This window comes from Pseudophryne corroboree, chromosome 4, assembly GCF_028390025.1.
Source record: "Pseudophryne corroboree isolate aPseCor3 chromosome 4, aPseCor3.hap2, whole genome shotgun sequence".
Lineage (NCBI taxonomy): Eukaryota > Metazoa > Chordata > Amphibia > Anura > Myobatrachidae > Pseudophryne > Pseudophryne corroboree.
In genome coordinates this window covers 547,467,533-547,493,118 of record NC_086447.1, presented here as the reverse complement: position 1 = coordinate 547,493,118, position 25,586 = coordinate 547,467,533, and the positions used below count along the sequence as shown (strand labels likewise).

At 47.3% G+C, this 25,586-nt stretch overlaps 1 protein-coding gene across 2 annotated transcripts in view; it reads left to right on the top strand.

Moving 5' to 3' along the window:
- Positions 1–25,586, top strand: part of LOC134909933 (pantetheinase-like) — a 96,327-nt gene that overhangs the window by 8,150 nt on the left and 62,591 nt on the right. The window contains exon 2 of one of the 2 annotated variants that reach the window (XM_063917360.1): positions 15,063–15,160. In XM_063917360.1, the coding sequence (XP_063773430.1) occupies positions 15,107–15,160 (54 nt within the window). In that variant the 5' untranslated portion in view covers positions 15,063–15,106. Of the gene's footprint in view, positions 1–13,148; positions 15,161–25,586 lie in introns of those variants that run through there. The other variant, XM_063917357.1, reaches the window with a different exon arrangement.

Genomic DNA, 25,586 nt, shown 5'->3' with positions numbered 1-25,586 from the left:
GGTAGCGGATGAAGTAACCCGGCTGGAGGACCTTTAGGACTTTTATGCTGAGCACACTTTGGACAGGCAGCCACAAATTCCTGTACATCAGTCCTGAGATGAGGCCATCAGTAGGAGCGCTGAATGAATTTGAGCGTTTTATGCCCACCTGCATGGCCCATGAAGGAGGAGGAGTGAGCCCATGTAAGCAGTCTCTTGCGAAGATTTGGAGCAACGAAGATCTTTCCTGGAGGAGGAAGTGGAGAGGTATTGGTTGCTGAAAAAGAGATGGAGTCTAAGATGTATTGTTCTTTTGAACGGTCAGAGGGTTCTTCAGAACTCAAGGAACGAGATAATGCATCTGCCTTTTTGTTGAGGGACCCTGGGCGGTAAGTAAGTTTAAAGTTGAAACGGGTAAAGAAGAGTGCCCATCTTGCTTGACGTGGATTCAGACATCGGGCTGACTGTAGATACAGGAGGTTCTGATGATCCATGGTTACCGAGATTGGATGCTGAGCTCCCTCCAACAAATACCTCCACTCCTCAAAGGCTAACTTAATTGCTAGTAATTCTTGTTCACCAATAGCGTAATTCTGCTCAGCGGGGGAGAATCTTCGCGAGAAGAACGCACAAGGATGGACTTTCTTGTCCTCTAAGAGCTGAGATAAAACTGCTCCCACTCCTACCGTGGAGGCATCGACCTCCACCAGGAACGGACGACTGAGATCAGGTTGTCGAAGAACAGGAGCGGTCATGAAGGCCTTCTTCAACGATGAAAAGGCTTCTAAAGCCTCTGGAGACCATTTGGCTGGATCGGCTCCTTTCCTGGTTAATGCTGTTATGGGGGCTATGACAGAGGAATAATTCTGAATGAATCTTCGGTAGAAGTTAGCGAACCCCAGGAAACGATGAACTCCCTTAAGGGAAGCTGGAAGCGACCAATCCTGAATTGCTTGGACTTTAGCGGGATCCATCTGCAATTTCTGCCCTGAAAGGATGTAACCGAGGAATGGAATCGTGGGTACTTCGAAGGTGCACTTCTCGAGCTTACAAAATAGTTGATTCCTCCGTAAACGAGTTAGAACTTCTTTGACTTGTTCTCGATGGGTCTTCAGATCCCTAGAAAAAATGAGGATGTCATCCAAGTAAACCACCAAGCAGTCATAGAGGAGATCTCTGAAGATTTCATTAACGAATTCTTGAAAGACGGCTGGGGCGTTACATAGGCCGAAAGGCATTACAGATATTCGTAGTGGCCGTCGCGGGTATTAAAAGCCGTCTTCCATTCGTCACCTGGGCGAATACGTATAAGGTTGTAGGCTCCCCGTAAGTCCAGCTTAGTGAATACAGTAGCTCCTTTAACACGGTCGAACAGTTCTGGAATTAGAGGTAATGGATATCTGTTCTTAATTGTAATGTCATTGAGACCTCTATTGTCAATACAGGGCCGCAGACCCCATCCTTCTTTTTGACAAAGAAAAACCCCGCCCCAGCCGGAGAGGTGGATGACCTAATGAACCCTTTTTCCAAGTTCTCCCGGATATACTCCGACATGGCCTGAGTCTCAGGGAGTGAGAGCGGGTAGATTCGACCTCGGGGAGGAGTCTTGCCGGGTACCAGATCAATGGGACAATCCCAAGTGCGATGCGGAGGCAAGGTGTCCGCCCCATGCTTACTAAAAACATCTTGGAAGGCCTGGTATTCTGCAGGGAGGCTGGAAGGACTAGAAGAGCAGAGAGGTCTTACAGAGGGCAAACCGTTCTGGAAGCAGTTTCGTCCCCAGGAAAGAACATCCATGATTTGCCAATCTATATGGGGATTGTGTCTACTTAACCATGGAAATCCTAGGATCAGTTCGTGAGAGGCTTTGGGAATTACTAGGAAAGAGATGTTTTCCGAATGAAGAGCTCCAACCTTCATCTTAAGAGGAATTGTACGAAGAGTAATAATTCCCTCAGGAATATGACTTCCATCCACAGCAGTAATTGAGATGGTACGATCCAAACAGACCGTTTGTATCCCAGATCGTTTGACCAGAGCTGATGTAATAAAACTTTCGGCGGCTCCGGAGTCGAGTAGTGCAGGGATGAGAAGAGAGGAAGAAGGAAGTTCCAGGTGGGTTAACAAGACTGACTCTTTCTTTGCAAGTAATTCTGAGAATTCTCCTAGCTTGACCTCTCCGGCACAAGCTAGGAGCGGGCGTTTCCCGGACGTTGGCTACAAGATTTAACAAAATGATCAGATGCACCACTGTACAGGCATAAGTTCCCTTGTCGCCGTCTCTGACGTTCCTCGTTGGAAAGACGGGAACGATTGATCTGCATGGGTTCCTCAGTAGTTGGAGTTGATGGTGTTGGTGGAGGAACGACTCGAGGCCTGGGACGATCTGACCGTGATTTCTCCATACAGCGTTCTCTGTATCTTAAGACTAATTTATTGCATAGGGAAATTAACTTATCCAACTTATCAGGTACGTCCTGAGTTGCGAGGTCATCTTTGATCTTCTCGGAGAGACCGCTCCAGAAAGCTGCGATGAGAGCCTCCTCATTCCAGTTCAGTTCAGAGGAGAGAGTACGAAACTGGATCACGTACTGACTGACCGTACGCGTGCCCTGACGCAGGCGCAGGATCTCCAATGAGGCAGCAGAAGTCCTGCCCGGTTCGTCGAAGATTCTTCGAAAGGCGGCTACAAACTCTGAGTAGTTAGACAGGATTGGATCCGACCTCTCCCACAATGGTGACGCCCATTCCAACGCTTGCCCAGTAAGTAAAGAAATGATATAGGCTACCTTGGTTCGTGCTGATGGGAAACTGGCCGACTGTAGTTCGAACTGGATTTCACACTGGTTAAGAAACCCACGGCATTGCTTTGGATTCCCATCGAATTTACTGGAAGATGGCAAATGCAACCGTGGAAGTGGGCCTGGCACAGGAGGAAGCGGAACCGGAGGTGCTAATGTGGGAGCAGCTGTAGGAACTTGAGGAGCCGTCATGGCAACACAGAGAGAATCGAGACGTTCGGACATACTCTGCATGAACTGCACAATTTGAGATTGTGTGGCCTCCTGCTTACTTAAGCGAGACCAGATACAGTATCTGCGGTTGAATCTCCTCCTGAGGCCTGATCACCCGTTGAATCCATTGGGCCAGTGCTTACTGTCACGTCTAGCAAAGTTTGGGGATCCGGCAGTTGAGACTTGCCCAAGGAGGTAGCAGGCTGGGGAAGAACAAAATGAGGGGGTTGGATATAGTTCTTTTGCATGGGATACGGAGCAATGAAGGATGTAGGCGGAGTTTGAGAGTCAATGGAAAGTATTTATTATGTACAGAGCAGAGGTAGAAAACTGAGGTTGATGAACGGTCACTTGAGAACGTGGTCGTAGACAAAGAACTGTGGAACTGTGGGTGAGCGTAAAACGAGGCTGAAGACAAGAACCGTGGACTGCGACTTATGAGATGAAACTGCGGTAGAGGAGCTGAGAACTGTGGACGGTAGTTTGGGTCGTGACTGGAGACTGAGAACTGTAGACTGTGGCTTGAAAGATGAAGCTGGAGATAACGAGCTGAGGACTGTGAATGGTGGTTCGAGGACTTGGCTTGAAGCAAGAATCTGCGGACTGTGGCTTGGAGGACGAGGCAAGAGACCCGGGGTCATCCGTGCCCAAAGGGTCTTACTGAACCGGGTTTTCCAAGAGCGTCTCCACGGGCAGCAGCAGGCTAGGAACGGGAAAACTGCAGCAGCAACTGAGAACTGGCAAAGCAGGGTTAGAAGTACCAGAATACAGCAGGAATCCTGGGAGCACAGGCTAAAGCACCTACAACAGGGTTGTAACTTGAAGCACTGGCATCCCTATCCTAAACCAGCCCCCTTTTATAGGAAGAAGTTTCCCTGGATTGGCTGGAAAACTAGGAACAGGAATTATGTCAGAAACTTGGTCTCCAACATGGCGGCGCCCAGTAATGCAGACCTTTTCTGACAACATGCTGCTCACTGCCCCTGGTCTCCTAGGCAACGGCTTAGCGAGAGCGAGCTGCTGCAGCGGCGTCCCGCCTCCACGAGCGGACCCCCTCAACGCCATTTCCGCTGCCTGTACCCTTGAACCCAGCGCCGCAGCCCTCCACCGCCGCTGCCCGGCCCCAGCGTTCCGGTAAGACCCCGGACGCTGACACAGGGTGCAGTAAGGACACCTAAGACATTGAATAAGTGAAATGATGTCACTCATGCAGTGCCTTTGATGTCTTTGTGGTGCATTGAGCACCAGCAACTAACATAAAGCACCTTACCTGTAAAGTTGGCAGCTGCTGATCCTCCACATTTGTTATGAAGGTGTGGTGCTGGTCTGCACTATTAATGATAGAAGACCCCAGGTAAAGGATCATGCGGATGGCGGTTTTTGGTGGTGATAGAAGGGATGGGTTTTCCTAGCTGGGGGTGGGGGGTAGGCGGCGGGAATTATTGAAATATACAGTATATTACACTCACTGACAATCACTTGTACACTTGCTTTCTTATGTTATAATATGCAATGTAAATTGAGTGGTCACTAAAATGCTCTCCGTATTGTCTAGCAGTCACAATATTGCTCTAAATATTGTCTGGTGGTCACAATAATACAGAGAGCGTTATTGTGACCGCCAGACAATACAGAGAGTATTGTTTGGTGGTCACAATAATGCTCTCCATATTTTCTGGAGGTCACAATAACGCTCTCCATATTGTCTGGAGGTCACAATAACACTCCTCGTATTGTCTGGTGTATAGGGGGTCACCAATATGCTCTTTGTATTGTATAGTGATCACTCATATGCTCTTAGTATTGTGTAGAAGTCACTAAACCGCTCATAGTCTGGTGGTCACAAAAATGCTCTCGGTACCTATGGGCTAATGCTTTACAGGTTAGCGGGAAATGGGCTGTAACTGGAGGTTCCGGTATGAATGGTCGACAGTCATTAGGTCGACCACTATTGGCCGACATTGACATGGTCGACATGGACACATGGTCGACACATGAAAGGTCGACACTCGAAATGGTCGACATGAGTTTTTTAACTTTTTTGGGTGTCGTTTTTCGCTCGCCATGCTTCGGGCATGGTGCCTTCGCTCCGCTACCGCTTCGCTTGGCACAGATTACCGTTCCAATCGTAGTCCACGTGGATCGTAAAGTATGGAAAAGTTCCCCAAAAGAAAAAAAAGTTAAAAAACTCATGTTGACCTTTTCATGCACCGACCATTTTCATGTGTCGACCATGTGTCCATGTCGACCATGTCAATGTCGACCAATAGTGGTCGACCTAATGACTGTCGACCATAACATGGTCGACCATCTGAACAGATACCGTAACTGGACGGGAGTCACACAAAACAACTTATTTTCATAGGACGTCATTAATTTTGCAAAGTCAAAAAGACGGCACGTGGGGTGGATGGGGGCACCAAATTTTTCATGCATCCGGGCGACTGAGATTAAGTTACGCCACTGCCCTTAAGCACATATATGTGGACAAGCGGGACAGGGCAAACTAAAGATACATGTCTGTGACAGCCCACTGGGAGGTGTATTGCCTTCAGCAGCACAAACAGCAGCAGTGCATTCAGAGGCAGGCTACTCTGTTTATAACTGGTTTCACTAAGAGGAATGCTGCTGACCGCCTCTTAAAAAAACCTCAGGTAAACCATTGCAAAATGGCTTACCCTGCTTGGACTCTGCTCAAGACTGGTGATCTATACAACAGAAGGGTTGGTGGGAGGTACCATGAAAAAGTTAATCTTGCACCACTTTCCTTTTAATAATGGGCTGTTTGTTGGTGAATTTTGGGATACTTGCACTGCACATTGGTAATTAAAAATGTATTGCAAATTAGTAATAGTCGGATTAGTGCAATAACCAATAAAAAAATGTTGTCTATGCAATAAAGACCATCACCAATGCCTCCAATGATTAATTTACATTTTCAGAATCAAACAAATTACATTAAATTAGTAATCAATCCTTCCTTCCACTACATATATACTCCCTTGGGCCCCTAATCTAGTTTTTAATAAAGATGTGTGCCAGACCATTTTTGCTGATTTTGGTTTCTTCTACAAAGAATAGCTAAAATAATATATATATATATATATATATATATATATATATAATAAATATTTTGAGATGCTGTAATCATCTGTCAAAAAATATTTTCAACCTTAATGTAGTATCATTTCCTGAAATGCATCTTTGACCTGGAAAAGGCGCCTGTGGCTCTCCTGCTGGGAGTTGTTTGTCAACAGGAGGTTGTCTCAGCTTCCTTCCTTCCTTCCTTCCTTCCTTCCTTCCTTCCCTTCCTTCCCTCCCTTCCTTCCCTTCCTTCCCTCCCTTCCTTCCCTTCCTTCCCTCTCTTCCTTCCCTTCCTTCCCTCTCTTCCTTCCCTTCCTTCCCTCTCTTCCTTCCCTTCCTTCCCTCTCTTCCTTCCCTTCCTTCCCTCTCTTCCTTCCCTTCCTTCCCTCTCTTCCTTCCCTTCCTTCCCTCTCTTCCTTCCCTTCCTTCCCTCTCTTCCTTCCCTTCCTTCCCTCTCTTCCTTCCCTTCCTTCCCTCTCTTCCTTCCCTTCCTTCCCTCTCTTCCTTCCTTCTCTTCCTCCCTCATGTAGTTGATTAACTGCCTTCCTGTCTGCCACTGCAGTGCCATTGTGTTTCCTAGATGTGCCATGTTGGAAGTTTAAGTGATACATGTTTGTGCCACCCACTGCTGTCAATTAGCTTAGTCATCCAGCTACCTTGGTGCAACCTTTTGGCCTAAACTGGATGAAAACAATATTGTGAGGTGGTCAAAATTGACTGGAAATTAATATTATTGAGGTTATTAATACTATAGAAACAAAATAGGCTCAAATTCTGTGATTTTAGCTGTTTTTTTTTTTAAACAAAAATACAGATCCCAAACCCACTAACAGAAATAGAGGGCTGAAAGGCTCGCTGTCACAGATTCACTGCAACACACACACCCTCAGTGGCGGAACTATAGCAGCTGGGTCTATTGCAGAAACCCCAACTATGGTGCACATGTTTGTTTCCAAAACTACAGCAGACTATGCACCAGGTAGCCTTTAGAAATGGGAGAGCATGCAGTGGCAGCTGCAGCAACTGCTTTGGCATAGCCGCCAGTTCCTGCCCACAAAGTAGGTGGTTGGTGGAATTTGACAATGACAGTAACTGGGGAGTTAGCGCAGTACCAATTCCTCAATGCAGATTAACAAGGGGGCAGATGAAGCTACAGCTCCAGGCCTTCAAATAAAAATAGGCCCATCATCATGCTAGTATGATAACAAGCTACTTAACTGGCCATACTTGGCCATAAATAATAAGTATTAATAGTTTTAGCATGTTTTCACAACATTATGCAATTTTTATGTATTTATGGAGACCAGTGTAGCTGAGTGTGGGGAGCATGCAAACCCACACATCACTGGTCACAGTTTCTCCCATCCTCAGTATGGGCCCTTATACCTTTTCAGTTCCAGACCCCGTAGCCCTTCTGAAATGGGCAGGCCAGATACTGCTGGAGCATTCCTAACAGAGACTGCAGTCTCAGACAAGGCACAAGCCCAAACCCATCCTCCAAGTGGGCAGGAAATAAAATATAAAAAGTAATAACAGGAAAACAAGACGAGGATAAGAATAGAGAGGGAAGGAAAGAAAAAAGAGTGAAGGAAAAGCTAGAAATGAAGAAATAGAAAAGAAGTAACTGAGAGAAGATAAGCAGAGGACAGAAACAATTCACCAATCAGAAATTTAGACAGTAATGCAATACACACAGCAGAGCTGCAGTTCCTCACAGGATGCATTTCATTTGTCGCCTATCGTGATCCCGACGGTCAGGAAACCGATGCCGGAATCCCCACAGGCGACAATGCCACCAGCCAGAATCCTGGTGCACCAGGGCTATTTGCACTCGTGGGTGTCCACAAGACCTATAGAGTGGAAATAGAGCCTGCATTCTGGCGGGCAGGATGCCACTATTGGGATATTGACAGCCGATATCCCGTGTGCCGGTAAATCATACTGAATCCTTCCTCACATCACCTGGAAATTTCCAGAAGAAAAGAGACTGTGATAATAGCTTATCAAGAACAAAATCCCACCCCTAAAGCTACCTACAGTAATAGGTTGTAGCTAAGATGATATTAAAAGGTAACCCTATGGGGGTCATTCCGAGTTGATCGATCGCTAGCTAGTTTTAGCAGCCATGCAAACGCTATGCCACCACCCACTGGGAGTGTATTTTAGCTTAGCAGAAGTGCGAACGGTTGTATCGCAGAGCACCTGCAAAAAAATGTTTGTGTAGTTTCAGAGTAGCTCAAAACCTACTCAGCGCTTGCGATCACTTCAGACTATTCAGTCCCGGATTTGACGTCACAAACCCACGCAGTGTTCGCCCAGCCACGCCTGCGTTTTTCCCAGCACGCCTGCGTTTTTCTGCACACTCTCTGAAAACGGTCAGTTGCCACCCAGAAACGCCCACTTCATGTCAATCACTCTGTGGCAAGCAGTGCGACTGAAATGCATCGCTAGACCCTGTGCAAAACTACATAGTTCGTTGTGCCCGAACGTCTTGCGTGCACATTGCGCCGCATACGCATGCGCAGAACTGCCGATTTTTAGCCTGATCGCTGCGAACAAATTCAGCTAGCGATCAACTCAGAATGACCCCCTATACCCCTTAAAGTTACGTCAGAAAAGGGCTTGCAACAACCTATCCTAGTCAAGGGGTTTCATTCTTTTTCAGACACATGAAATGCCTTCTGATCTGATTCCTTAACAATGAAGCAAAGGGTTTTTTCTTCGGGGTCCATGGTCTCCACGGGGTTAATCCTTTACCTTGGGTATGATGCTGGTGGAGACCAGGACTGACAACAAACAATAAGCTTGTGAGCCTCCTAGGATGCACTGGGCTACTACCTCTTCATACTCTGCCCCTATGTTCAGGCACTTCAGGGTTTTTTTCGGTGTCACCATGGAGCTAGACACACTGAACAGAGGGTTGCAGCTGCATCCTAAACTTTTTTATTTTATTTTAATGACTTTCAATGGGATGACAGATACTGGCAGTCCATAAGATGCCAGAGCTGTCTCTCCAACACCCCCACCAGGCCGCGACACCACGAGTTGGTAGTTGATTTTGGCGGGACTCCCACTGCATCCTTCTCACTAGCAAGATGCAGGGGCTCCCAGGACTGCATCCGGACACATGAGGGACAGGTATGGCGGGTTCCCACTTGCAGGTCTGCGCAGTCCTTGTGCTGCGGTCCCGAGAGACGGGCCGCGGCTGCTGGTGTGCACCCAGTCCATTAAGTGTACTCGCGGCCACACTTAACCACCAGGGCAAACATGTACACTGGCGCTCGGGACAATTTAATCAGCCAGGAGAACCGGTGGTGATTGCCAGCACATGGGAGGTCAGTGCTTCCCCAGCGGCCCCTCCCCCAGCCCAGGGCGCCATTCCACTGTGGTCTTCCCGCCCTGGGCTGCCCTTCCCTCCTCCTTTCCTACTAGAGACGCTGGACAGCCATAATACAGAGCTCTGCAGGTCTCCAGAGGTGGTGGGCTGTGTCTCCCTGTATACCTCTCCTACATCACAGGTTATACAAAATGCTGAATCCTACCAGCCATGTATAAGTGCTGAATAATTGATAGCAGTGTCCATTGAGGTTAAAATTGTTTTCTGCATTTTGTGTGACTTTTGCTAGTGCTTCTGTTTGCGTTCTCTTTATTTCAACTGTACAATGACATTGCTTTCCATGTACTTGTTTCTTCTCTGTGACCCTTAAATACTAGTGTGTATTTGGTTAAATTTGCCACACTTTACTAAATATTGTACTTGTTTGCGCTCATTGTCACATATTGTGCCTGCACATTACCACATTGTGTGTGTTCTCTTCTTGCCTGTCACACTGAGGTTCTGCCTCAGGATTTTTCACAGGATGGTCTACGCCAGGGCTGTTTATTGCCTCCCAGCACCTTAGCCTCACCAGTCATTGTACAAGAGCTCCCATGGGCTTCATTCACAACGTTACTGGCTAAGATTGCCGACCATATAGCTACCCCACACGCTGTCCCCCCTATGGGTATACCCCAACCAGTACAGCCCACACTGGCTTCCCCAGGGACTGGTCCACAACCAGTGCAGCCCACAGTGGCTCCCCCTGTAACAGTTCCACAGCAACTGCAACCTCCAGTGGCTCACTCTATGAGTTTTCACCAGCCGTTACAACCTGTTTGACAGGCCATAGCAGCCCCAACCATCCTTTCTCAGTGGTTGGATTCATTCTTTACATCTGTTCAGAGTCTTGCTGCTTCATCTGCTGCTTTTCAAAACATGATACAAGGGCGGGGCACACTGCCTGCACCTACTGTTGTCAAACATACTGTACCTTCCTCATAATCCACACCACACTCGGATTCGGAGGAGTCATCAGTACTTGCTGACATGGCTGAGGTTTCTGATACAAAATCTCAATCAGGGAATGAGGAGTCCCCATCTAAATTTAATGTGGCAGCATTAATCAGGGCAGTCAAATTCTCTGTTCAGCTTGAGGATGCTGAACTGGCCACTGCTTCAAAAGATCCGCTACACAAGCGGCAGAAAGTAGTTCTAGCTGAGTTTCTGCACTCTGACCACTTCACAGAATTTAGAACTGAGGCACTGAAAACACCTACTAAGAAATTTATGGTACCTAAGAGACTCAGCTCCTTTTAACCTTTACCCATAGAGGATTGTGCACAGTGGGAAAACCCACCTATTGTGGATACTCATGTGACAGACTTACTCAAAAGCTTCGTCCTACCTATCCCTACTGTACCCTCACTTAAGGAACTGCTGGATAGATAACTGGATGTGTGTCTAAAGTCAGTTTACTCCCTTACAGGAACTACTGCCACGCCAGCTATGGCCACAGCATGGGTCACTAAGGCCATAGAAACATGGACCCATAACCTAGTACCAGGGGCACTGTAACAGAGGAGGGGGCCTGTGTGAACCTCTGGGTGGGCCCCCTCCTCTGCACTGTGCGGTAGTCTCCGGCAATATGCTGCAGTCTACTGCGCATGCACAGGTCTCCGGAAACATAGCGCCCACCATGTTCCGGAGACCAATTTAGCTATTGCGCATGCATGACAGTCATTTTAGCTGCGCCTTTCACCGCGAGAGCAGCGCTTGGTGCTGGACCCCGGAAAGGTGAGTATTAGAATGCAGTGGGTGAAGTGGTCCCGTGTGCACCGCACACATTGCACCCATTATAGAAATGCCAATGCCTAGAACACAGTTTCACATCTAATCTGTCCACAGCTCAGTTATCCATTATTGCCAACATCCACGGGTGTTGCTATTTATTTTATTTGTAATACTGAGGAAATCATTAAAACATGCAGCTCTAGTAAAATTTAATTATGGTATGGGCTAGAGAGGGGGTTTCCAGGCAACCGGAACCCCCCTGCATTTGCCTATGTAGGCACACATCTCTACTCTATTGTAGGAGTAAGCTATATACTGTAAATCTGTAACACATCAACACTGTTTACTTGGGGGTAGAAAAAAAAACAGTAGTCAGCACAATACTTTCCTGTTTCCGCATCTGTTAAATAGTCATTAGTAAACTTCTGAATGAACAAATATTACATCATCTGCAAGCTTGACTGCACAGATTCAAATGTTTTCAGGGCACCTAAGACTGACATATATTACAAATGTTTATTTTGCCAAAGTGCACAAACACAGCATTATAACACAAGAGTGAATGGGGTAGGATACTGGGGGTCATTCCGAGTTGATCGTAGCTGTGCTAAATTGAGCACAGCTACGATCATCTTTCCTGACATGCGGGGGAACGCCCAGCATGGGGCTAGTCCGCCCCGCATGTCAGTCTGGCCCCCCTCGCAGAAGTGCAAAGACATCGCACAGCGGCGATGCCTTTGCACTTCAGGAGCTACTCCTCGCTCCCTGGCCCGCCTTGGCTGCGTATGATGTCACGCAGCCGCTGCGACCCGCCCCCCGTTCGATCCGGCCATGCCTGTGTTGGCCGGACCGCGCCTGCAAAACGGCAGCCAAACGCCGCCGTTTCACCCCCTCCCGCCCATCAATCACCTCTGCCTGTCAATCAGGCAGAGGCGATCGCTGTCCTGCTATGGCCTTCGGCTGTCCCGCATGCGCAGGCGCACTACAGCGCATGCGCAGCGAGCGAATGGGTCGGAATGACCCCCATTGTGCAGTGTACTAAGGCTCAGTCTGAGACATAGGGTAAAGCTCACTCTAATGCTATGTCAAGCAGAATGAGTTTGCAGACAACATCCCTTCCCTCTTACAAGAGCTGGATTAAGACCCCATGGGGTGTTCGGCAACATACTCATTAGTGTTAGTATAGGTAATTGCTAATTAGACAGGTACCACTACTAAACTGAACAGCGTGGCTTCCACTTGTCCACAACCGGCATAGCTCATCCCACCACTATGTGAAGTGGGGCCAGTATAATCAGACAGAGCCGGATCAATTCTTGGCAACTAAGTTATTGTGGCCCCAATCAATAAAATCGTTACCAGCATCCACTACTATGCTTCTTACCTTGTCTCTGGACTCTCCTGTCTCAGATGGTAGTGCTGTTTAATATTCCCAGTGTTTGGCCACTACCCCAAGTCCAACCACCAGTACACTGCGATGCTGCCTGGAGCTGGCCAGGGAGGGTGCAGAGTAAGACAGGATGGGGCAATGTTTACTGCAGTCTGGGGGCCCCTGGGTGACTGCCCTGTCTGCCCGCCTATAATCTGACCCTGAACATAATTAATTAAAGTACTATATGGTGTGTATATATAGCATGTGTTTGAGTTCAAGTTCAGGGCTTCTACAGGTCAGTTATACAGTACTTGGCAACTTTCTGACTGCTCTCTTCGGGCAGCCTCGGTGACAGGAGGGTACAACTGTATAGGGCCCCAAGGGACAGAGGGGCCCAAGGATCAGGGACGGAAAAAATGGGGCCATTGTGCCTTTTAATACTTTTTAAACTGCTTGCCCGCCAGGCTCACTGCTGTCCCTACAGGCCAGCAGCATGAACCTCCCTCCCCCCACCTTACCCTGTCACTTTGTCTGGTCCCTGTGGTGCCAGTGATGATGCTGGTGCTGTGCTGCGCCGGCCCTTCCTTGTCTCCAACCACAGCTGCAGCCAAAGAGCAACCCTGAGCCAGCCCAGCAGGAATGACTTTGCCCGGCAACGTACACAAGTCCGTGACAGACTCGATCTGAGGGGACATACAAACAGCAGCAGCTCGCAGCACCACTGCTGATCCTACAGACACAGACACTGGCTCATAGAAACATAGAATTTGATGGCACATAAGAACCTCTTGGCCCATCTAGTCTGCCCCTTTTTTTATCCTTTAGGTAATCTCAACCCTTTTTGAACCTTAATTCTTTGCTCCCTGTCTGTGCTGAGTCCAACATATGTGTATATATATATGTCAGTGTACCAGGCCCCACAATTTCTGTTGCCAGTCCTCTCTCTGGGAGGGGGCAGCCAAATGGTAGGCTAGGTGGGGCATGATATGGTAAAGTTGGTGGTGCAAGGGGCATGGTACTGTGATGGAGTTATTGAAGCCCTGCTCAGGCATAGTGTAATAAATCTGTCCAATCAAAGAATTGAATGAAAAGATTTGCCTGATTTAGAAGGCTTTTAGCAGTGGCAGTTTGACCCTATGGTACTCCAATACTTCAGTCAGCAGAGACTGAGATCACACAGTATGCTGAGAACCAGTGAGATATAAAGTACACTGTAGACAATGTAGGGGAGAGGTCAACAGGCAGAGCGACAATAATACAGTAAGAGAGAGAGAGCCTTTCATCTCTTGATATACTGTAATCTGCTGAGTTATTGCCTTCAATTGCCCTGTGACTAAGAAAAGTACTAACACGAGAGCCTTGCTCAGAGTTGGACATCAATGAAAGTTGCTGTATTTTTATGGCCACAACTTACACTTTGCATTTTTTTTTTTTTGCATCCCTTTTATTACTGGGCAACTTGCACTTATGGCCCTGTGTGCCAAGAGGGCTGACATGGGGGTTGGAGAGTGTGTGACTAGGTAGAGTAAGCTCATATGGATTGCACCTAAAATGGCAAGTAACAAAGTACAAATGTGCCTGTTTGGAGGGATATGACTTGCAGGTACTCAAACCCTGGTGCAACTGATGATGATAATGACACAGGCTACATTGTCCAATGCATCTTAAACACATATTAATGCAAATTAAGTTGGAGTTCTGCAACTGTGATTTAAAAGCAAGATCATATTGATCTTTTGTTTTTCAAAGTTAAAGTATATTTGGGAAGGCTGCCCACATATGTATTGGTGTTGGATGCAATGCATCATAAAAATGTACTTGTGTCTTTTTTTCTATTGGATACTTATTGTTTGAACACTCAGCTTATATACTGAATGTGTATGAATAGTATACTGCAATGTTAACATCTTTTGTACTCACAGAGAAGCCATACCTCCTTTCATATTCCTGGCAAGTGTTCTCCTGCTACTAGCCACGGAAGAAGGCACATTTGCCACCTATGAAGAGATGGTCACATTTCTTGTGTTTGTGGCCAATTCAGAAAATGCAACTTTTTCCTCTGGACACATTTTGTCTGGATGAGGTCCTGTGTTTGTTTCGTGCTACAGACACAAAACTAACATGTTCCTGAACCAAAACCTGAGATGACTGCAAATGAGCTAGAGAGTGATTGATTCTAACAAAGTGTTAAGTAAAGGTGCTTACACCACTCTGCCGGTGAGCAGGGGTTACACAGTTTCTTTCTTTGTTAGTTAATTATTATTTTATAGTGTTGTTTTATGTTGTGCAATACCCTACAGAGTTGGTAGATGTGTTAGAGGTGTACTATGCAGATTACATAAGTGCTTGATAAGTGTGTTGTGCACTCAAAGCTTTGGAGCATTTCATACTTCCACTATGGCAGCTACATGTATTCTGTTTTCCATGCTTCTTTTTGCTGCTAACTGCAAAGCTTTAGACAAGTTCATTGGTGCAGTCTACGAACATGCTGTTATACTTCCAGATGACACAAAGACACCTGTCTCAAGCGATGAAGCCTTGGATTTAATGAATAGAAATATGGATATTCTGGAAGAGGCAGTCAAGGCATCAGCTCTGCAGGTACTCATTAATTGGCAAAGCACTTGATAAAAATCTTCATTCCATAGGGTTCAAACTAGAGATGTGTGGTTCAGCACTTTAGCTATCTGAACCCACCAGAAATTTGATGATCCAAACTGAACTTAGGGCCTAATTCAGACCTGATTGCATCAAAACCATGTGCACTGCAGGAGGGGAGGGGGGGGGGGGGGGAATGTAACATGTGCAGGGAGAGTTAGATTTGGGTGGGTTATTTTGTTTCTGTGTAGGGTAAATACTGGCTGCTTTATTTTTACACTGCAATATATGTAGCAGTTTGAACGCCCCCCACCCAAATCTAACTCTCTCTGCACATGATATATCTGCCCCACCTGCACTGCACATGGTTTTGCCCATTAGAAAAACATTTTGCTGCTGCGATCAGGTCTGAATTACCCCCTAAGTCCCTTCTAATCTCCTGAGGCGATCAGAACCGAGTCCCGATTTTGATCTTGACAAATTGCAGAATTCAATTTTAAATCCAAATTCCAGGCTTTGAATTGCAAAAATTACATAATTTTAGCTGTTTTTGATGCATTTACAACATTTGAGGTTGGTTTTGCGAAACCAAATCAAAAGCAAAACATGTCAATGAAATTAAAACCAAAACACGAGACTGAGTGCACATCTCTAGTTGAAACTGAAACAGACTAGTGCATTTTTTTGTGGATCAGAATTCAAAATATAGTATGGAGTATGTTTTACAGAGAGCCTGTATAGAAAATGACAGTATTACATTTGTTAATGGTTAATAAATATTTTTATATTGAGCCATTTTATTTTATTTTATAGTCTATAAAAAATTATGTCCTTAGCTCCAATCAATGTCTTCTACTGTATTTCTTCTTAATTTGTGTATTGAATATAATGAAGGTTTGATCCTTAAATATCTGAGTGAGAGATGTGGTTATTTAGTAACATTGTTTTCTTAAATAGAATCAATAAATGTGTGCATTTTTACATTAATTAAATGGATATCTGAAAATCATGAAAACATTAGGAAACTTTTATATGAGACAATACTGCAGCAAACAAAAAAAAAGGCGTTAAGCTATTTTATGTTTTTCTAATATTTTTATTTGACAGGTCATTATACTGTGCCTGACGTTGCAGGGTTTCCTTTTCTACTGTCTTCTCCCACTGTTTCTCTGTCTCATCTCTTTCCCATCTCTTTCTCTCTCTTTTGCTCTCATCTCTCTCTTCCTCCCCAGTCAGTCTCTCTCATCACTGTACCCCACCCTCAGTCTTTTCTTCTCTGTCCTTCAGTCTTTCTCTCATCTCTATACCACCTTCCCCTGTTTCGCTCTAATTTCTGATCCCCCACCCTTTTCTTTTTTATATCTCTGTACCCCATCCCCATCTGTATTTCCTAACTGCCCCACCATCTTTCTCATCGCTGTCCCCTACCATCGCCCAGAAGGAGAGAGCCTCCAACTGCTCTCCATTCCATTTTCACTGTTCCAAGAGCTCTGTCCTTAGTGGGTGTGAGCGGGGGGTGGTGATAATGGTGGTGTTGGTGATTAGGGGTGGAGGAAGGGGTGGTGTCTGCCTTCTTCTGTCCTTAGCAGTAGGGGTGGGCAAGGATACAAACTCTAGCACCACCATAGCCTCGACTCTCAGAGGCAAGGCCCCAATGGAGACAAGACCACCTGCAAAAAAAAGATCCCCCTCATTGCTTACCAGCAGGAGGGAGCTCCTTGAGTGCAAAAATGTGCATAAACACACGATACACTTTGTAAATGGCCATGTGCTATCTATCTACGTTATACACAATGTGTAGCCCAGATCCTGCTCACTAACCCACTGGTACCCTCACACACTCCTGGTGCCTGGAGGCAAATGCTTTCATTGCCTTTGGGGTTATGTTACTGCTTGCTACCTTACTTGACAGGAAGAATGAAAATACTGAAGAATGCTGAAATAGATAATCTGCATATTGAAGCCAATTTAATTAGGGAATTTCTCCCAATAATAAAATGAAACCCTAAATCACTCATACAAATATAGTTCATATGTCAGAAGTATGAAATTATTAAAAAAAATTAAATGTTTCTGAGAACATACCAGTATGTTAATTGGATTGTGACAAAAATGAATCCTAGTGTGTATACAATATGTGCGTGCATAGGCAGATCCAGGGGGAAGTGGGGACACCTGAGCCCCCAGAATGCTGTGGCTGGCGGCGGGCCATAACAAAGCAGGAGAAGGTGATCTAGCCCTCCCCTTTCATTTTTTCCCCATCACTCCTATTTCATGCTGTGTTGGCTGTTCTCCCCTCTTTCTCCCCCCATCTCTCTCCTGTCTATCTCCCCACTCTCTCTTTATCTCTTTCTCACCTTCCCTCCCTCTCTCCTCTCACGCTCTCTTTCTCTCTCCTTCTCCCTCTCCCTCCGTCTCCTCCCCTATCTCTTTCTACCTCTTTCCTCTCTCTCTCTCCTCACTATCTAGGTCTCTCTCTCCTTCTATATCACCCCTTCTTCTCTCTCTCTCCCCTGACCTCTCTTTCTCTCCTTTCTCTTTCTCCCCTTCTCATTCTCTCAGCCTTCTCACTCTCTCTCTCATCCTCTTTCTTTCTTTCTTTCTCTCTCTCTTCCCCTCTCCCCCCCCCCTCTCTCCATCCCTCTCTCTCTTTTCTTCTCCTATCTCTCTCCCTCTTTCTCTCTACTTCTCTCTCTCTCTCTTCTCTCTAATTTACTTGAAGTATAGAATTACTGTTGAGTGGGTGGCAAGTGGTGACTGGGGAGACAATAAGTTCTTAGTGACCAACAGAGAGTGACAGGGGGAGGGGGAGGGGGCAGAAAGTGCCAGGGAGACAGAGGGTCATGGAAAGGTAGTGGGTGACACAAAGAGGTAATGGGTGTCAGGGAGAGACAGTGAGTGACAGGGTGAGGTAGTGGAGGGAGTGAATGATAGGGAGTGGTAGCAAGTGACAGGGAGAGGCAGTGAGTGACAGGGAGTGTTAGAGGGTGACAGGAAGAGGCAGTGGGTGACAGGGAGAAGCAGTGGGTGACTTGGAGAGAAGCAGTAAGTGACAACTGTGATGTGACTGTCAGACAGGGACACTTAGGGGGACATGTACTAAGCAGTGATAAAAGTGGAGAAGTGAGCCAGTGGAGAAGTTGCCCATGGCAACCAATCAGCATTGACATAACATTTATTATTTGCATACCATAAGAGTATACAGTGCTGCTGATTGGTTGCCATGTGCAGCTTCTCCACTGGCTCACTTGTCCAGTTTTATCCCCCTTAGTTACATACAGTACTGTACTAAACCTAGGTGTACTTACCAGTGGGATCAGGACCTGGACCCATGCCAGAGCAGTGTGGCTGGCTCAGCTGTCGGCTCAGTCTGTGAGTAAAATGGGCTGCAACTGCAGGCAGGAGCACAGTGGCTCCTACAGCCCACAGAGCAGCTGCATACCAATGATAAGTCAATCTGACTCATTATAATTCTGCCGCCTGCTGGTCCCTTCATATCGGCAGGGCACCAGCTGCACCACCGCTAATTCCGCCTGTGTCCAGTAGACTTAGGCTAATACACTTATAGAGCCCCCCCCCATCAAATCCCAGTTAAAGTGTCTTCTCCTGTTTTGTGTCAGACAAACCACATTAACGTATCTGCCCCCCCAGCCCACATCAGATCATCTCTCCCTGCTCATCTTGCCACACCCAGCCACCACCACCTCTGTCAAATCGAATTAAGCTCTTGTAGTCAATTTACAAGTGTGAAGGTAACTATGCAGTTATGCAGTCTTCCATCTCTTCTGACAGCCTCATAATGCCATTACAAAATGTCTGCATCCTAAGCTGCAAGTAGTTAGCCTAATGGTTGATAATAACATGACATGAGTGATTTACAAATAAAACAGACCATAATGAGAGGGGTGTAGTATGGTATGCCGGCGGCCGGGCTCCCGGCGACCAGCATACCGATGCCGGGAGGCCGACCGCTGGCATACCGACAGCGTGGCAAGTGCAAATGAGCCCCTTGCGGGCTTGCTGTGCTCGCCACGCTGCGGGCACGGTGGCGCGCTACGCACGCCACGCTATTTTATTCTCCCTCCATCTCCGTCGTGGACTCCCTCGATGGAGAAAAAGTGTCGGTATGCCGGCTGTCGGGATTCAGGCGCCGGTATACTGTGCGCCGGGATCCCGACAGTCGGCATACTGAAGACCACCCCATAGAGAGAGCTTTATGTCATTACCTGTAATATTTTGATGAAAGCGTTCCTCTACAGAGTATGAGTAAAGTCACACACACAGAAGCTATTTAGATGAAACAAAAGAAGGAGAACCCTGCAACAGCTGAATAAATGAAAAGCTTGATTGCTAATATAATGATAGATTATCAGTTAAGGGGAAGTAGACTTTGCAGGGGTATGGATCACTAGGTCAACCCTAATTTGGTCGACAGTCAATAGGCCAACCCTATATGGTTAATATGGTCAAAAGGTCAACAGGGTCATTAGGTCGATAGGTAAAAGTTAGACACAGGGGCGGCTCCAGGCATGTTCGAATACAGCAGCCGAACAGGGTGCCACACTCAATGGGCGCCACTAGCTCTCACCGCCATAATGTAGCCTGCCCTGGAGCCAGGTCCCTGCCTGCACAGCGTCTGTCCCACGGCCTGCTTCCCACAACCCCCATGTAAGCTGCACCGGCACATGAGCCAATCAGAGCTCGCGGACCGGCAGCCAAAGCTCCTGATTGGCTGCCGGACCATGAGCTTTGATTGGCTCACGGACCGGCGCTTAATTGGAGCTGGGGAATCACTCAGTCAGTCATGCCCGGGCTGGAAAGCTGGCGGCTCCCCCCTCCCCCATCCTCCCTAGTTGCTGCTCTATGCTCTTCTCTCCAGCTCCAATGGCAGGGCCCATGTGTCATGCCCTGCTACACAGGTAGTGTCTCACTCCCTCCGCGTCCTCCCATCTGCGCTTCCCAGGCAGCAGCTGCATTGGGGGCATATCTGGCACTGTGGGGACATGTGTATCTGGCATTGGGGGCATATCTGGCACTGTGGGGACATGTGTATCTGGCATTGGGGGCATATCGGGCACTGTGGGGATGTGTATCTGGCACTGGGGGCATACCTGGCACTGTGGGGACATGTGTATCTGGCACTGGGGGCATATTATTTGGCACTGTGGGGACATGTGAATCTGGCATTGGGGGCATATCTGGCACTGTGGGGACATTTGTATCTGGCATTGGGGGCATATCTGGCACTGTGGAGACATGTGTATCTGGCACTCTAGGGACATGTGTATCTGGCATTGGGGGCATATCTGGCACTGTGGGGACATGTGTATCTGGCATTGGGGGCATATCTGGCACTATGGGGACATGTTTATCTGGCATTGGGGGCATATCTGGCACTGTGGGGACATGTGTATCTGGCATTGGGGGAATATCTGGCACTGTGGAGATGTGTATCTGGCACTGTGGGGACATGTGTATCTGGCATTGGGGGCATATCTGGCACTGTGGGGACATGTGTATCTGGCATTGTGGGGCATATCTGGCACTGTTGGGGACATGTGTACTGTATCTGGCTCTGGGGGCATATCTGGCACTGTGGGGACATGTGTATCGGGCACTAGGAGCATATATGTATCTGGCACTGTGGGGCATATATGTATATAGTACTGTGGGGACATGTATCTGGCACTGCTGGGGGCATAGCATGTGAATCTGGCACTGCGGGTGGCATATTGTGTATCTGGCACTGCTGGGCGGCATATCATGTGTATCTGGCACTGCTGGGGGGCATATCATGTGTATCTGGCACTGCTGGGGACATATCATGTGTATCTGGCACTGCTGGGCAGCATAACAAGTATCTGGCTATGCTGGGTGGCATATCATGTGTATTTGGCACTGCTGGGGGGCATATCATGTCTATCTGGCACTGCTGGGGAGCATATCATGTGTATCTGGCACTGCTGGGGGGCATATCATGTGTATCTGACACTGCTGGGGGGCATATCATATCTATGTGAGGCCACGCCCACTTTTCCGGGAGCACACGCGCCTTTGGCGCGTGGCTGGGGGGGTGGGGTAGGGGGCGCTTCTAATTTTTCTCGCTCAGAGTGTGAGTAGGCCTGGAGCCGGCCCCTGGGTAGACAACAGAAAAGGTTGACAGGTACAAAAGATTAACACATGAAAAGCTCAACATGGAAAATGGTCAACACATATAAAGTCGACAAACCATTTTTTTTGTTCTTTTGGTGTAATTTTCACAGTCAAAGCACAGGGAACCCCAGTTAGTGTCCACACCCACTTTGCTCACCATGCTACGTTTACTGTTCCGCACAACTCTCACCAGCTGCACAGTGAACTAGTATACTATTGCATAGCACTGTCTATATTGCATAGGTAATCAGAACAATTACTACAACTCTCACCAGCTGCACAGTGAACTAGGATACTATTGCACAGCACTGTCTATATTGCATAGGTAATCAGAACAATTACTACAACTCTCACCAGCTGCACAGGGAACTAGGATACTATTGCATAGCACTGTCTATATTGCATAGGTAATCAAACTGGAGTTATTGTTATAAGCAGGCTTTAGCTTGTTTAATTGTTAAGGGGGGTACTCACGGAGCGATCGCTGCTTAAAATCTAAGCAATCTGACTAGATTGCTTAGATTTTAAGCAGTGATCTCTCCGTGTGTACCCCTCACAGCGATAGCGATGCGCAGCCCCGCGCATCGCTATCGCTGGTGCTAGATTGGCCTGCATGCAGGCCAATCTAGCGGGTCGCTCACTTCACCCGATGGGTGAAATGAGCGCCCCCCGCACGCTCAGCACACATCACGCTGTGCTGAGCGTGGGGAGAGATGTGTGCTGAGTGGTTCGCCCAGCACACATCTCTCCAACATCGGTCGGTGAGTACTGGCCTTTAGATATTTGGGATGATTTGTGATGGCCTCCTCCCCTATCATTATTTGTTTTAGCTTTTATTGCCCACTAGTGGATGTTGGGCAATGGGTGGGGTTTTAATCAGTGAACCTATAGCTTACACATGTTTGTATTAGTTCATATAAGAGTATAGTTGGCTGATTAAGCCTGGTTGATTGATCCAGGGTGTAGGACTCCAAAGGAGTAGGCTCAAAGGGAGAAGATTAATAATTTTAATATCAAATATCAAAGCCTGGACTTAGCCTGGACTTAAACTGGATGAAAAACTGAAAGAAAACATCTAACAACACAAACAAAAACAGATGAACTACTTATCAATATCAATTGTATGTGCACATTTATCACCCTCCAACTTTCACTCTGTGAACACTATCCAACCCATTTGCAGAAAGGAACATATGTAAGATCAAGTTTCCATCCATAATCAGGATCACAAAGATCTTCATTGGCACAATTGTGAGTTTACCTTCTTATCACACCTAACAAATCCTGTCTGTGTAGCCTGGACAATAGGCACTGTATTGCCATGTTTTTGATGCATTTACAATTTTTATTTCTCCTTCAGTTACTTGAATGTTTATTTGCAGTATTCACAAACATCTTCATGCACATGCTGAACCTATATAATTTTGTCTTTACACACTTGCAAATCCAGTCTGAATTACCTTTGCTTTTTGATTACCCTCTCATGTCCTCTCATTTATAACACCTCCTTCAACTTCAATTTCTGCTACTACATAAAGTTTCTGCTTTAACCATATTACGGTCACTGAACACTTCCAACACTATCCTTTCACCTGCATTTCTTTAATCCTACTGCTCTGTTCATCTTACAACCACCACTCCTATTTCCACACTTATAATCCTATTTACCTCATCCATACTACAGCATGTCTAGCCTGTCAATATCACCCCCCAAAACTCCTCCCTATCCTTTTCTCTGTCCCCTGCTCCCACCTCTATCCTGTCTCCTACATTTCCTCCTCTCTCCCCTCCTCTGTCTTCCATTCATCCCACTGCTTCACTTCCACTGACACCCCACTGTCATTCACCTCTACCCTGCCTTGGGCCCAATCATCCTCCACTCTGCCCTGCTCCGTCCCTCCTCTCCCTACCTCACCTTAAATCCCTTTATACCACACTTTACTCCTTGCTCAACTGCTGCAGTGTCCCTTCCTAGCTCAGGAACCAGCAAACTCACTACACCCTCTGTATCCCTGCCTTCTAAATCCATCCCACTTCACTGCTACAGCAACCCTGATAATCTCATTCACATCACTCCCTCAGACTCTCTCCCTCTCTCCTGTGCCCTCTGGAATGCCAGATCTGTCTGTAATAAACTGGTCCCCACCCATGACCTTTTCATCTCAAATTCCTTGCATCTCCTAGTCATCACTGAAACTTGGATTACCCCCTCTAATACAGGTTCTCCCGCTGCTCTCTCTGCTGGGGGTCTCACGTTTTAACCCCCCCCCTCTGACCTGGGGGTCGCCACGGTGGTGGTGTTGGGCTCCTACTACCCTTCAGCTACTCATACCAACTCATACCACCAGAACCATCCCTTACATTCTCCATATTTGAGGTCCATGCTATACGCCTCTTCCAACCTGTTCATCTTCAAGTAGCTGTCATTTACTGCCCCCTAGCATGCCCTCCAAGTTCCTTGACAACTTTGCTTCATGGCTTCCTCACAACCTCTCTTCTGACATTCCCTCCATTATCCTAGGTGATTTCAACATCCCTATCGATAACCCCACAAAATCACCTGCCTCTAAACTCCTTTACTTCACCTCTTTTCTTGGTCTCTTCCAGTGGACCTCCTCCCCTCCCATGTGAGTGGGAGTTTACTGGATCTGGTCTTCACTCACCGCTGTGATCTTTCTGATTTCTCCAACTCCCTGTTCCCTCTCTCTGACCATTACCTGCTCACTTTTAACCTATCTCTATCTGCTTCTCCATCTCTATGTTATGATTCCCGTACTCCAGACCAGAGGAGATCTTATGGCAGAGGTCTGAGTACTGGAAAGATATACTGGTTGTGGGAGCAGGAGAGCCTAGTAACCCCTGGCGCCCTAACTCCGTTGTCTCGCCCGTGTTATCAGAAATCCCCTGCGAGACTATGGTTGCTTGAGCCCATGGCAGCCGCGTTCGAAGGGCGGATTATGTCTGCCCAACCCCGATGCCCCCTCAGGTCTTAATGGGAGACAAAGGGAAATCCGAGACAGGGTGATAACAAGGGGCCCTCTGACTAAGCAACCAGGCCAGGGGTTACAAGCTAACTAACTAAACCAAAAAGTATGTGCGGACTAGCCGCCAGGGAAAAGGACAACCAAAGATCCACTGATCCGTAACTCCTATCCAGCACCGCTGGATACCAGAGTGGATCAGGGGGAGCGGAATCCTCCGCAAAAGCTCCAGAACACAAAGATACAAAATAATAAACAGTAAGCGGTCAAGCCGCAACACACGGCTACGCCGCGACTCACGAACACCACAGGATGTTAAAGGTGCTCGGTCAGACTCCAGGAACAGATGACAATTTCCGAGTACAGGATCACTGAGGACAGGAACAACCGGATTGAGCAGGACTGGAAACTCTCTGTAACCAACACAGGCAAACAGGAAGCTATCACCGGCGTCTGTGAGAAGTCCAAAGGGTGCTTATAACTGTGAGCTCCCCAATCAGGAGCCAGACTGGGTAATCACAAGTAATGCTGTGCAGCTTGCATGCTGCACGGCCAGCACACCATTATACAATTAGAAAAGACCCAGCAACGGGGAACGCGGCCCGAACGTGGCGTCCCCGTTGCTAGGGTCTGAGCGGCTCCGTGCGCCCGGCGTCTAGCGTTGCCAGGGAGCCGGCGGCTGTACGCGCACGGCGTCCCTGGTTGCTAGGCGCCGGGCCGCACCGACGAGCGGACCCCGGCGCCTAACAGTACCCCCCCCTTGAGGAGGGGTCAAGGAACCCCTAAAGCCCGGTTTCCGAGGAAATTCTCGAAAAAATGCCCTCTTGAGCCTCGGGGCATGGAGATCCTTATCCAGGACCCAAGACCTTTCTTCTGGACCATAACCTCTCCAATGCACCAAAAAATAAAGCCGACCCCGGGACAACTTGGAATCGAGAACCTTCTCCACCAAGAACTCCTGCTGACCCTGTACAACAATTGGTGATCTCCCCTGAGATATCTTACGAGGAAATCTACTGGACGAAATATATGGTTTCAGCAATGAGCAATGGAAAGTATTTCCGATCCGTAAAGTTTTTGGTAAACGTAACCGGAAGGCAACTGGATTGACTTTTTTGATAATGTGAAATGGTCCAATAAATTTAGGACCCAATCTGGCTGAGGTTTGTCGAAGTTTAATGTTGCGAGTCGACAACCACACCCTATCACCTACTTTAAAAGTGCACGGCCGCCGGAGCCTGTCAGAAAATCTCTTTTCCTGAAATGCCGCTTTTCTGAGAGCCAGGTGCACTTTT